Raw genomic sequence first — 13,850 nt, forward strand, 5'->3', positions numbered from 1 at the left:
TACTGAAGACATGGGACTTTAAAAAATAATTTCCTGCTCAGAAATGTAAGAGTTTGAGTATGGTGTATTTCTACGGCTTTAATTTTGTTTGAATGGGTTTTCCATTCATTGGTTGATATAAGCTTGAAAACCTGTTTGGTGAGAAAAATACATGAGCACATCTGTGTTTCTACCTAATCGTCACTGAGCTGTTCCAACTGGGTGGGGTAGAGCCTTGCTCAAGGTTAGAAGCAAAGCGTTGGCTGTTCAGACAGTCTTTGAGGCAGAATTACAACCTTTGGAACTCTGATATCCTTCTGAGGTTAGTGTGAATATTTATAAATATAAATGTTTTGTGTAAGAGAATGGAATGTTTAAATGGTTAGAGAACAGAATAGACAATCTCTGTAAGGGATCCATTGATTTCTTTACAAATGCAGGGAAACATTTTCCAGAAATGTACACTTGGTCTTCTTTCTTTTACTAAGCTATTAAAAAAATTATACATGGTTTTTGTACTACAGCAAGTTTGTTCTAGGCTCAAAAATTATTTAATTTTTGCCTAGTTTTTTCACTGAAAGCATAATAGCTGTATAAGATTTATGACTATATGTAGGATTTATGAACACATGTTACTGGGAGAAATATCTAAAAAGCAAATGTGAGTCTTACATCTCCTTTTTAATACTGGTTGTTATAAAGTGTATACTTTGTATTTCTTCCTAAGATTTTCTATTGATAGCTCTGCATTAACTGGTTTTATAAAAAAGTTTCCCAATAAAGTTTAGCGCATAGGTCTGCAGTAAGATTGATGACCGTGGAGTAAATTATAATGTGTATCTATCAACAAATTTACAGTTGCAATTGAGGATTATAACGTATTGCCATAATATTGGTTATATTGCTATGTGTTCACAAAATTTAGTTTGAATTTTGCCATTTTCTAATTCATGGTATGTTTTTTTAATTTTAAAAGAAAGCCCATTGGTCTCCTGAATGCAAAAGTAATCTATTTAATGAAATATGGAAAAAATAGGTGCCCAAATCCTTTTATTTATACCCATACCCATGTATACAGTCATGTGAAAAAGAAAGTACACCATCTTTGAGTTCTATGGTGTTACGTATCAGGACATAGTAAAAAAAAAACATCTGGTTCTTAGCAGTTCTTAAAAGTAGATAAATACAATCTCAGAATAACAACGTATTACATCATATAATCATTTATTTTACAAAAAGAAACAACATCGAGAAAAACTGAAAAATGAGAAAAAATAAGTACACCTTATGATTCTATAGCTTGTAGAACCACCTTTAGCAGCAATAACCTGAAGTAATAATTGTATTTTATCAGTCTCTCACATGGTTGTGGAGGAATATTGGCTTATTCTTCTTTATAACATTGCTTCAGTTAATTAACATTTTGGGGCATTTATTTAGGTATAGCTCTCTTAATATCCCACCACAACATTTCAATCAGGTTGTCGTCTGGACTTTGACTGGGTCATTGAAACACCTTGATTCTTTTCTTTTTCAACCATTCTGTTCTACATTTGCTGATGTTGCTTGGGATCATTTTCCCAGTATTGGCCAAACACATATGGCCTCATCTTTGAGTCTAGAATAGTTTGGTATACAGAAGAGTTCATGATCAACTCAATGACTTTACGGTGTCCAGGTCCTGTGGCTGCAAAACAAGTCTAAATTGTCATCTTTAAACACTATGATTGATGGTTTGTATGAGATGTTTGTGCTGATATGTTGTGTTTGGTTTTCATCAAACATGGCACTGGGCATTATCCATTTTGGTCTCATTTGTCCAAAGGACTGTATTCCAGAAGTCTTGTGATTTGTTTAGATGCAAACCTAAGTGATGCTACCATGTTCTTTTTAGAAAGAAGAGGCTTTATCCTGGTACTTGTTCAGTCTTTTTCTAATTATACTGTCATGAACATCAACATTTAACATATTAACTGAGGCTTGTAGAGTCTAAGATGTAACACTAGAATTTTTGCAATTTCTCTGAACACTACATGGTCTGACTTTGGGGGATTTGCCAGGACATCTACTCCTGGGAAGATTGGCAACTGTCTTAAATGGTTTCCACTTGTGCATAGTCTTCATCACTGTAGAATGATAGGGTTTAAACAATTAGGAAATGGCCTTATAATCCATTTCAGTTTGATGGGCAGCAACAATTGCTTCTCTAAGATCATTACTGATGCCCTTACTCTTTGGTATTGTATTAACACACATCTCAGTGCCAGAGATCAGCAAACTCTTAAAACTTCAGCTTTTATAGAGGTAGCCACACTTACTGATGATCAATTTATCAAAGGCACTTGAATAGCAGCATCTGGCTGCTACGGAGCCTCTTCAGACCTTCTGCGGCGGTTGTGGGAGTGAGAGGCACCGTTCTTTGGTGGTTCTCCTACCTCTCAGACAGGTCGCAGTTGGTGTTGGTTGGAGGGCAGAGATCAACCCCTAGGCCCCTTAAGTAGGGGGTGCCACAGGGTTCGGTCCTGTCCCCCCTCCTGTTTAACATCTACATGAAGCCACTGGGTGAGATCATTCGGCGGCACGGGATAAAATACCACCAATATGCGGACGATACACGGCTGTATCTGTCTGCCCCGTGTCAACTCAGTGAAGCGGTTGACGTGATGTGTCAGTCCCTAGAGGCTGTTAGGGTCTGGATGGGTGTGAACAAGCTTGCACTCAATCCCAACAAGACCGAGTGGCTTGTGTTTTTCCCTCCCAATAATTGGCCTTGTATTCCAACTCTCAGGCTGGGGGGTGAAATTATACGCCCCTCAGACAGGGTTCGCAATTTGGGAGTCCTCCTGGATCCACAGCTGACTTTAGAACACCATTTGTCGGCTGTGACCAGGGGGACATTTGCCCAGGTTCGCCTGGTGCACCAATTGCAGCCCTACCTGAACCGAGAGGCCCTCAGGACAGTCACTCACACCCTTGTGACCTCAAGTCTGGACTACTGTAATGCGCTCTACATGGGGCAGCCCTTGAAGAGCATTCGGAGACTTCAGCTTGTCCATAATGCAGCTGCGCGAGCGATTGTGTGTGCACCCCGCTACACCCACGTTACACCTATCCTCCGCGAGCTGCACTGGCTGCCTATTGGACTCCAGATGCGCTTCAAGGTGCTAGTCGTTACTTTTAAAGCCCTACATGGTATCGGACCTGGATACTTGAGAGACCGCCTCCTGCCAATTACCTCCCTTCGATCAATTAGATCCCACAGATTAGGCCTCCTCCGGATTCCATCAGCTAGCCAGTGTCGACTGTCGACCACCCGGAGGAGGGCCTTCTCTGTGGCTGCTCCGGCCCTCTGGAACGATCTCCCCGTGGAGATTCGGACCCTCACCACCCTTCAGGCTTTCCGCAAAGCCGTCAAGACCTGGCTGTTCCGGCAGGCCTGGGGCTGATGAGTTCCCAGCTCCACTCGAATTTGTTGTGACTGTTGAGGAGTTTTTTAATCTGTTTTTTTTGTATTTTGTTGTTGTCTTGTTTGTTTTCTTTGTATTGCCCCCTTTCCCTATCGGTTTGTTAGCCGCCCTGAGTCCCTTCGGGAATAGGGCAGCATACAAGTTTAATAAAACTGAAACTAAAACTGAAACAGACCTAAGAAAGCAGTAAGCTTCTACTTAGTTTTTCAAACATGGCTTCTCCATTTTGGTTTCTTTTTCTAAAATAAATGTTGACATGGTATAATATGTCATGTGTTGTTATCTATCTGAGGTTGTATTTATCTACTTTTAAGAACTGCTAAGGACCAGATGATTTTTACATGTCCTGATATGTTAAACCATAGAATTCACAGAGGGTGTACTTTCTTTTTTAGATGTGCATATTAAATTTAGCTACGTTATATTGTTATTACATTTGATTCTGTATATTTTATTCATTTATCAAAAATGAAGTAACTGAGCGGTTTACAAATAAAAGCCATGCAACCATATGAAGACATAGATAAATATAGGTTAGACACAGAAGTAAAAACAAGTTAAAAAGGCAGAGAGTGTCCTTGACTCTTCCAAGTGTTGCATGTCCCTCTTACATCCGTATGCCAATTGGCAGAGCTAGGTCTTGTCACACCTCCTCAATGTCAGCAGAGTAGGAGCTGGAATAGAGTTGTGATTTATATGAAAGAAGTTTGGATACTGAAGAGAAATTTTAAAAAGATAACAATAAACATCCTGTAGCATTTGAAATGCAACTATAAGCATAACCATATCTTTTAGAGCAATTGCTGTAAGGTTACAAATTGGAAGTATCAGTTGTTTCACTACTTTTTCTCTTTGGCCCTTGAGTTCAAAACAGACTGATTCAGCTCAGACTCAGCTCAATTCAGCTCATCAGCCGGCCATCAACACATCCCAATCAAGACCTAAAAAGCCGCTTACAACAGGCACTGTAAATACCACACAGAGACCAGTACACAATCCTAGATCCTGTAAACCGATTCATAGAAATTATAGGCAATGTTTGAGGTGCTGAAAGTCACAAATCAGTCTCTTGATGTTCCAAGATACCACAAGACGTCATCTAAGTATCTCAAAGGGACAAGGCCAAAATAATTTAGATTCTTTTGCCTGTGTTTCTCCCTTCTCTCCTCCTCATATGTTAATGGTAAGAATGGAATCATTAAGTTAAGCTCAGTCCAACCCCACACTATCATCAAATAGCAATTTTGAAAGGGTTTCAAAGTGGTGTAAGATGTTCAGATATAATTTTACTTCTGCATCCACTATAGACTAGGCCTTTTTTTAAATTTAGCTATCACTCTCTTTCCAATTCTGTGGTTTAGAACCTTAAGGAAAATCTCTAGTTTGATCTACAATGAAACTTGCTCCAGGCACCGGTAACTTCTATGGACACATTGCTGCCACATTGAACAGGTGCATGCCTCTCAGCTCCCTGTAGGGCACAATATGCATTAAAAAATAAACAACAACAAAGAAAACAAGAATTTGTAATCTGAGCTTTGTTTGATTCTCTCAGAGTTTTTCTTTGTATTCGTGGTGTTCTTAAGTGGAACATCATTCCATTCAAAAAACGTTTTGCTGAGAAAAGATTTTATAGTCCCCATTTGCCTAGTCTTTCTTTGCCAAATGTGTTGTACTTCATTGCCCTTCATTTCAGATGCCATGATTGCTGTCACCGAGGGGAGCTATAGTCAAGACATCTGGACAACTGCTTATGAGAAGGACTTGTTAAGCATATTATATTTTTTTCTTTTTAATTTGTGTTTACTGCTAAAAATTTGAAGTACAAAGAAAGTGGCAAAAAGTAAGCTGACACAAAAAGGCTGCTAAATTTGAATTGAAAAATGTAATTGAAAAAGGTCAAAAGTACATTACTTTTTAGTTATACTGCTTCTTGTATATTTGTATCCGCACCAAAAGTCACAATTTAGATATTTAAATTTTGTACTAGGAATTATTGGTTTCTTATTTGACTGAGATATACAAGTTCCTGCTTGAAGATATTATATCTTCTGTGTGTGATATTGCTACTTATGGATTGGACAAGGAAGCTGCCTAGGAATCATTAAGTTGATCGAGTGAAGGATTGTGACTCCCTATTCAACAAACTTATTGAGTCTTCTATCCAATAAACAAAAAAAGCAATACGAGGTTTTATGTACATTGAAGTTGCAAATTGCAGGCCTTTTATATTAAAGACTATAGCTCCATTAGTACATTTTTTTTACTACACTTCCTTAGTGACATTAGGAAAATAAGTTATTAATCCATCAGCAACTGCTTCTGCATATTTTACAGATGTTTTAGCTATGACTTTTTAAATGACTTTGCTACAGCTTAAGAAATAAAGTTTTAGGGATGACTAGACAACCCACAATGTTTTGGATCATTGTTTCAAGAATATTTCCTTACCTAAACAGATAATTACAACAGGTGGGCAAAAATCAGTGGGAGTGAGACAACTTCCAACTTCCCTATTCAATTTCCTTGTGGGAAGCTGACAGTAAGTAGCAAAAACCTTCAGTCAAGCAGATAGCTGCTGAGGAGAGAGGATTGGTGTATCTAAAATGTCTAAGGAATTTTGTTCCTCGCTGTTGTTGTAAAGAATAAATACGGGGAGTAGCATAAATCTTCAATATCTATTTTGCACCAATGCTTGGCACAAAATTAGCTTTATTCAATTTTAGGAAAGTGTAAAAAAAAATAGCTCATTTTTTCCAGTAAAGAGATAACTGTTTTTTCCCCTAAAGCTTTGTGACATTTGCTCTTATGTTAATAAGTTATACTCAAATTCAGTTAATTAAGCTGAGCTTAGTTCTGAGAAGACATACACTATTAAAGTATTTGTTTTTCTTTAGACTCCTTATGAGAACATCCCATCTCTAATAATCATATTGAAAATGGGGGGGGGGGGGTTGGTGTTGGTATGCCTTCAGATCATTTTTTGACTCCTGGAGCTGCCTTGGACAGATTCCTGTAGTTGTCATGACAAGTAGTTTGCCATTGCATCTCCTTCCTAGGAGTGACAGAATGTGACTTTCTCAAGATCACCCAGATGATTTTATGGCTAAGATAAGACTAGAACTCATAGTCTCCTAGTTTCTAGCATGGTGCTTTAACCAGTAAACCAAATTGGCTGTTTTTTAATATGTTCATTAAATTCCTTAATAACATATTATTGAGAAAGATAACCATTTTATAGTGAAATTGTTTTATTTATTTATACTGAATAATAATAACAATTAAGCTTTTGATTAAACTGTGGATACATCAGGATTTTCTGTTGCATCAGAATTGTTTCTTGATGAGCAAATCCTGTCCTTGGACGTAACCTGCCCAGAAGTCAATTAAGCTGCAAATCTAATTAAAAGAATGAATAATGAAATAACCATTTTTAAGAGAGTATAATTTAGTGTACTTCTAAGAAAATAATAATACAAATGAAGGATTTGTAAATGTTAGTTTAATGATAGTTCACCTGCCTATATAGCAGTAACGTAGGCTAGTGATGGCAAACCTTTTTCTTATGGCATGCCAAAATTGCATGCCCACACCAATTAAATCTTCCCCATTCACCTGCACATGTGTGCATGACACCCTTCCATGCATGCGTGCATGATCCTTCCCCAAGCTCCAGAGGCTTTCCTGAGGGAGGGCGAAAACAGCCCCCCCCCCCGAGGCCCTCCAGAAATGGATTGTTTCTGACCTTCCAGTTGGGCTGTTGAGGCTGTCTTTTGCCTTCCAGAGGCTTCCCTGAAGCATGGGGAAGGCGATAAATGGCCCCAACAGCCCAACCGGAAGTTTGGGAATGAACTTACAGCCCATTGGGGCTGTTTTTCCCCCTCCCCAGCCTGGGGAGGGCAAAAATGGCCTTCCCCTGCCTTCCGGAAGGGCAAAAAATCAGCTGGCGGAGCTGACGGCTAGCATGCCAACAAATATGGCTCCGCGTGCCACAGGTTTGCCATCATGGACCTAAATAATTCTCAAACTTCTCGGTTGAGTATTTAAGCAGCTGGTATCAACTGGATTTCACATGGTGGTAGTGAACCAATTTCACGGCATTTTAGAGAAAGTGGATTGATCAGGTCCAGAGACCTAGATTGGTATAGCGAACTCTTGTAGATTAAACCTTTCAGTGGCTTTACCATCAGTCATTGTATTCTGTTGGACTGTATGCAGAGGTTTGAGATAATAGATGATCGCCTCTAATGGTCCTGCTCCTTCTTCAGTGATTAGTTCCAATTTGTGACATTGAGAAAGTAGTGATCTGTGACATTGAGAAAGTAGTGGGTGTGTTACTGCTTGATGTCATCCAATGGGATAATGTATCGTGAGAATGCTGATGATACCCAGTTGTACGTCACTGTTGTTGATGTTCTTTTCTGGTGCCTGAAAGCTACCTGGGTCTGGCTGTAAAAAACAGCTGAAGGTGAAGCCTAAAAAAATCTGAGCTGCTATGGGTATACCGGGTTTTCTGTTGCATCAAGTTGTTCCTTGATGGCCAAGAACTTGAGTGTTTGTTTGGGTTGGTTTCGTGGTACAGTTTAAGGTGTTGATTTTAACCTTTTAAGCCCCTTTATGGCTTGCTGCCTAGGTGCAATCTGCTCTAGCCATTACTGGCTCCATCACTTACAGTAGGTCAAGCAGAGATAACTATTACTGATCCCACATTTTTGGAAGGTCCAGGAGGCTAAAGTTAGAAGTGCTACCTTTCTCTAGTAGAACCAATTCTGTGGATTGGCCTCCTAGTTTTAATTAGGCTACCCTCCTCATTGATGTTAAATAAGTTTTTAAAGATGAAGTTACTCAAAAGACTTTTCCTAATTTTATTATGCCATATTTACTTTTTTATTTTTATGGTGTTTTATGTTTGGGTGATGTTGCTTTAACATTTGTGTTGCTGTTATCAATGAATGTTTTACTCACTTTTTGTAACCAATGTCAGCTTTCAAAAGTCCCTAAATTGAGGCAGAGTAGAAATTTGGTTAATAAATGAATTATAAAATTTTAAAAAGAAAATGTATTAAACATTAATGCTGGAAATACACAGTAGAATTTTTTGAATAATGCGAAATTATTTGTTCTATTTATTCATTTGAAATCTCAAATTATGAAAATTTATATATGAATTATACCACTTGCATTGTCTCAACCAGGATATGTTTTGTTGATTGTATTTAATTTTAACTCCATTTTGTTTATATGTTACAGTTCCACTTAGCAGCCCTGGCATCTTTGAAAGGCGACATCGTTGATCTTAATAAGCGCTTACAGCAAACAGAACGAGAGAGAGATTTGTTGGAAAAGAAATTGGCAAAAGCCCAGGTTAGTTATTATTCAACTATATTATTCAAATGGCCATGGCTCAATACCTCAAACATTTAAACCAATCAAAAGAATTGTTGTTGCATCAAAGGCATCAAATGTGACTTTTCACAGATGAACATAATAAAGTCTATCAGAATAGTTTCTTGATACTAAGGGCATTGGGAAACAAAATTGTGTTATTTTTCTAAACAAAAGAACATAATACATAATCAAGTTATTGGCCTATTCAAAGAGTTTATACAGTTTTTGAAAAATAAAATTCCTGCAAGTATGACCAAAAATTTCCCTACCATGGAAATGGTACATTCAGTTCAAAAGGGTATGCATATTTATTAAGCTTCTCACCCATTGAAGCAAAATTTTTGATTTGTAGAAAAATAAATTGATTTATAAGTGGTTGAAAAAAAGTATCAGGATTCAGCATGTATTTCTGAAAAATCCAAGTCTTCTGCAGTGTCTTGCTAGACTAGCTTTCTGGTATTAAGCTTTCTCAATAGATTGTGGCAATATACATATACTATACCTTTATTTTAGCAAAACATTTGATAAAAGGACAGAAAATATTTGACTAGCAGACTGTGTTAGGCTAGACGAGATGACATGACAGGTTGACACATACCGTAACAATCTCAAATTTGCATTTGAAGAATATTTACTAATGACTATTTCATCATATTGGAGTGATATTGGGTATGATGCCACAAGACTGGAACCTGATCCTAGACTCTTAAAACATACTTGTAATGACTTAGATGAATTGGTGGAAGGAAACAAATGTCAGATGATGCAAAGTAGAGTAGGACAGTTAATATCAAAGAAGACAAGTAAAATTCAAAATAATCATGCGAGATTAGATAAATGAGCTGAAAGATAACATAATGAACTCAGTAAAGATAAATACAAAATTCTTCACTTAGGAAACTAAATGAAGCCACAAGTAAAGGATGGGAATACTTGGCTTGGTAATAACAGTTATGGAAAAAAAGGTGAGTAGCAATGTGATGCATTGTAAAAAAAAAAGTCAAATACAAAATTAGGTTATATCGATAAGAACATACTCTGTAGTCTAATACAAGCAAACTGCAATTGTAATATCCTGGCCTTGGCTCTTCCTCTTGCTCACAAAATTAAAGAACCATTTTTTTAATGGGCTTCATTCTCTGATAACCAGTTTATTAGCCAAAATCTACATTGAACGTTGCTATGGACAAAGCTTGACTGCTGGGTTGAGTACCCACTGTGCACTGCAACTTGCTCCTACTTAAGTATATTTATTACTCCTTCCTCTTTGTGTTTTCCTGATAGCAGCAACCTGGTGAGGTGATTTGGGCTGAAAGAGAGTCACTGGCCCAAAGTCATCCAGTCACTTTTCATATTTAAGATGGGACTAGAGTCTCCTGGTTTCTAATTTAGGGCTTTGTTTCAAGTTATTGAAGACTATCTGCTAACAATAATAGCAGGAAGATTAAAAAAGAAATCCTTGCTCAGTTTGGACAGGAGTTAATACATATACCAGAATTGTGTATCCTTTGATTAGTATTAATATAATTTAATAATCACAAATCATTATATTCATGACATTTCCATTGTAGTTTATTACTGTGCTTTGAATTCTCTTGAATAGTTTCCTAGTATGCAGTATATCTATGGTGTTGTGAGTACAAGGCATGATTACTTCACTCCTTTCAGTATGAAATGGGGGGGGGGGGTTTAATATGGGGAAACAACAATAAGCAGGCAAGTGTACAGTAAGATCATCACATCAGCAGATAATTATTCTTTGGAGATCACATGCTAGCTATAATTATAAATTCTAAATATAATGTATCTAAACTGGGAACTATTTTATTTTGAGAATGAAGGAAAGTTTTCAAAGAAGTTGTTAACCCAGAAGAAAGAGCACTAGAGGCATATTCTGTTACCTCCCCTTTTTATTGCCTATACTGAAAAATATTTGATGAATTTAGATCTTCACCCTGATTGTCAATAAATAATATATAATTTAAGATATACAGATGATACTATGCTCCTAGAATAGTAGAGAAACTAAAGAACCTGAGAATAGTGAAAAGTGTAGGTTACATTTTAATACAAAACCCCCAAAGTGAAGAAGTAAAATAAAAACAATAATTAACTATACCTTTCTCTAGCAAGGCAAAAAAAATGGCAATTTTGGAAACTTAAACTCAGAAGAACGGGGAAAAAAACCTGGTGTTGTAAAGTGGCAAATAAAAATTGCCAGAAATACTGTTTTAGAAATTAAAAATATTATAATCTCAAGGAAAATAGATTTAAAATGAAGAATTAAAATGATCAGAAGCTGTAGTTGGTCAATTCGCTATATAATGGTAAAAAGGAACAATAGAAGAGAAGTAAGATATCACAAAGCAGCACCTACAGAAACCATGTATATATTTGGATTTCTCTGAATTATGAAAAATTGCGGAAGTAGCATAGAGGAGATGTGGCCATCCACATCCTGGTAGGAGAAGACACTTGAGCTATTATTAAACATATGAATACACAGATGCTCTTCGATAAAAACAGATTATTAATTAAAGAAAAAATCATGCAATAATCTTCAATATACTAGTAATATGCAATTCAATATTTTTAATGATTTGTAGTACTATCATTAAAAATAGATTGTTGGTCGCTGTGAATATTTTAATATACAAGATAACTAATATCATTTTTTTTTAAATTCTGATTATTTCCAAGTATTAATAATAATTGTTCAATTAATTAAAATGTTATATTGTGAAATTTATGTCTGAAATATTTGCTGCTGTGATAAAAGAGTCAAAAAGTAGCATGGACTAACTTCTTTAAATGATTTAGGTTGACAGTTCCATGAAAAAACATGAATCGTTTTCCAGTTAATGAGGTAGCTACAATATATCATAGATTTCTAGCTTAGAATTCTTAGTTTTCAGGCAGCTATTGTTTTACCGTAAAATAATGGAATGTGCATTTTGAATTCAGTTAAACCCAACAGATATGTGAAGATTATCCCCACATCAGGATTATTAATCATTCTCATCAACCCACTTTCATTAAAGCATTATCCCAGCTACTCTAAAGAGGAAAAGGTTTTGCATCTAGTTTTGCCTTCCTGATTTGCTCCTACTACTATAAATGAGTTAACAGGAAAACTAGCCTCCTTTTTTCCTTCGGCATGACACACCTTGTAAATTAGCATGAAATTTGATTGATTCATTGAATAATGTAATGATCCAGTCTTCCTATGGAACTTTCATCACTTAAAATTTAAATTTAGTCTCATAATTAGCTGAGTCTACAGAGGTACAGTCTTTCATTTTAATGAATCTACAGCATGTTACTATAAGGTTTTATATCTAAAATGAGAGGATCCATTAAGTTCTTGTATCAATATGCTAAAACTGATAGGGTTTTCATTCCAAATTCTGTGATTCATATGTGTACGTACGTGCATGCATGCATGCATGCATGCATGCATGCATACATACATACATACATACATACATACATACATACATACATAGCATAAGTTGCCATCAGGAATGTTCCAGATCAATGTTTTTGGTAGGAGTCTTTCTCTTCTTTAATATTAGGTCTGAGATTGGTATATAGCCAAAAATAATTTCAGTGTGGTCCATCTCACCAGGCGGGACACTTCTTTTTAGCAAACACACCAAACAGATTGGCCTCTCTTCTTTATAGTGGGAATGACATCCTATCATTGCGACTTTTTTTTTGCAGATCCAAACCATCCAGAAATCAACCTTTTTATCACTTACTAGAACAGGAAATTCACATGATATTGTAGCAGGAGATTGTTTGAAACCAGTACTGTGCAGGAAGAGTAAAGTGTGATCCAAAAGTTCTGAAAATTGTAGTTCAACAGCATTTTAAGGTTTATAGTTTCAGTTACCTACTATAAATTATATTGTGGTGATAAGAATACATTATCCCTGTGCTGTTACTGTGCACAGTGGATTAACTTTGTTTTATTTAATTAGTACATTTATATGGCAACCCTAATCAAACTATATGATTCTAGGTGGTATAAAAATTATTAAATAAAAATACAAAATAAAAATAACATATATCACAAAAGGAAACTAAAACAATTAAATGACTTATCAGAAATAAAATATACTATATCCAACCAGCTTGGAACTTTCCTCATTGTGCTCCAGGAGCCTGGCAACAGAACAGGGTTTTAAATATCTTCCTAAACTTCATTTGGTGCTTTTTTATATTTACAATGACAAATAATTTCACGAAACAGAGAGATTCATACAAAAAAAAAAGGATTATTATGGCTTACAGTATATTAATTCTTGAAGGTATTTTTTCATTAATCAGTTTAATCTAAACCTAATTATCAGTTTTTATATGTTTGGGAAGATGACAGGTTGCAAAATAACATCATGCCTCATGTTCCATTTGCTTCCATATGATCTCTAAATGTTTTTTACACTGTTTAGTGTGAGCAATCTCACCTAATGAGGGAGCATGAAGATGTGCAAGAGCGTACAACGCTTCGTTATGAGGAACGGATCACAGAGCTTCATAGCATTATTGCAGAGCTAAATAAGAAAATAGATCGACTGCAAGGAACTACTATAAGGTACAATGATAAATGTATTTATTAACAAGATACTACCATGAACATATCTCTTGGGTTTCATGAAAACAATTTCGCTTTCTAAGTATACATTCTTTAGACTTTAGTTTATAACACTAGTTATTGAATTCTGTATTCTGCTTTCCCTGTTCATATCCTGGACATTTCATAAAAGCTCATGCCCAACATTCAAATAATTTCTGAATATCTTAAGTATAACTACAAGCCACTTCTAAATGTTGGGCATTCTTTCTAAGGCCTTAGCATTTAATATCAAATAACACAAAATTAAAAGTTCATTTTTAAAAACCCTTAAACTTAAATATTTATAATAGGAATAAGATACTTGAGGCCTTGACAGTCTGTCAACAATCTTCTGGTTACTGGAGAAGATTATATTATTGATAACAGGAACAGAACAT

The 13,850-nt window shown here is 36.0% G+C and overlaps 1 protein-coding gene across 3 annotated transcripts in view; it reads left to right on the forward strand.

Moving 5' to 3' along the window:
* Positions 1 to 13,850, forward strand: part of LOC116505584 (colorectal mutant cancer protein) — a 172,149-nt gene that overhangs the window by 88,566 nt on the left and 69,733 nt on the right. For 2 of the 3 annotated variants that reach the window (XM_032212895.1, XM_032212897.1), the window contains exons 2-4: positions 8,697 to 8,810; positions 9,731 to 9,799; positions 13,289 to 13,431. In XM_032212895.1, coding sequence (XP_032068786.1) covers positions 9,758 to 9,799; positions 13,289 to 13,431 — 185 coding nt within the window. In that variant the 5' untranslated portion in view covers positions 8,697 to 8,810; positions 9,731 to 9,757. The remainder of the gene's footprint in view (positions 1 to 8,696; positions 8,811 to 9,730; positions 9,800 to 13,288; positions 13,432 to 13,850) is intronic. The other variant, XM_032212894.1, reaches the window with a different exon arrangement.

The sequence above is a fragment of the Thamnophis elegans genome, chromosome 3, assembly GCF_009769535.1.
Source record: "Thamnophis elegans isolate rThaEle1 chromosome 3, rThaEle1.pri, whole genome shotgun sequence".
Lineage (NCBI taxonomy): Eukaryota > Metazoa > Chordata > Lepidosauria > Squamata > Colubridae > Thamnophis > Thamnophis elegans.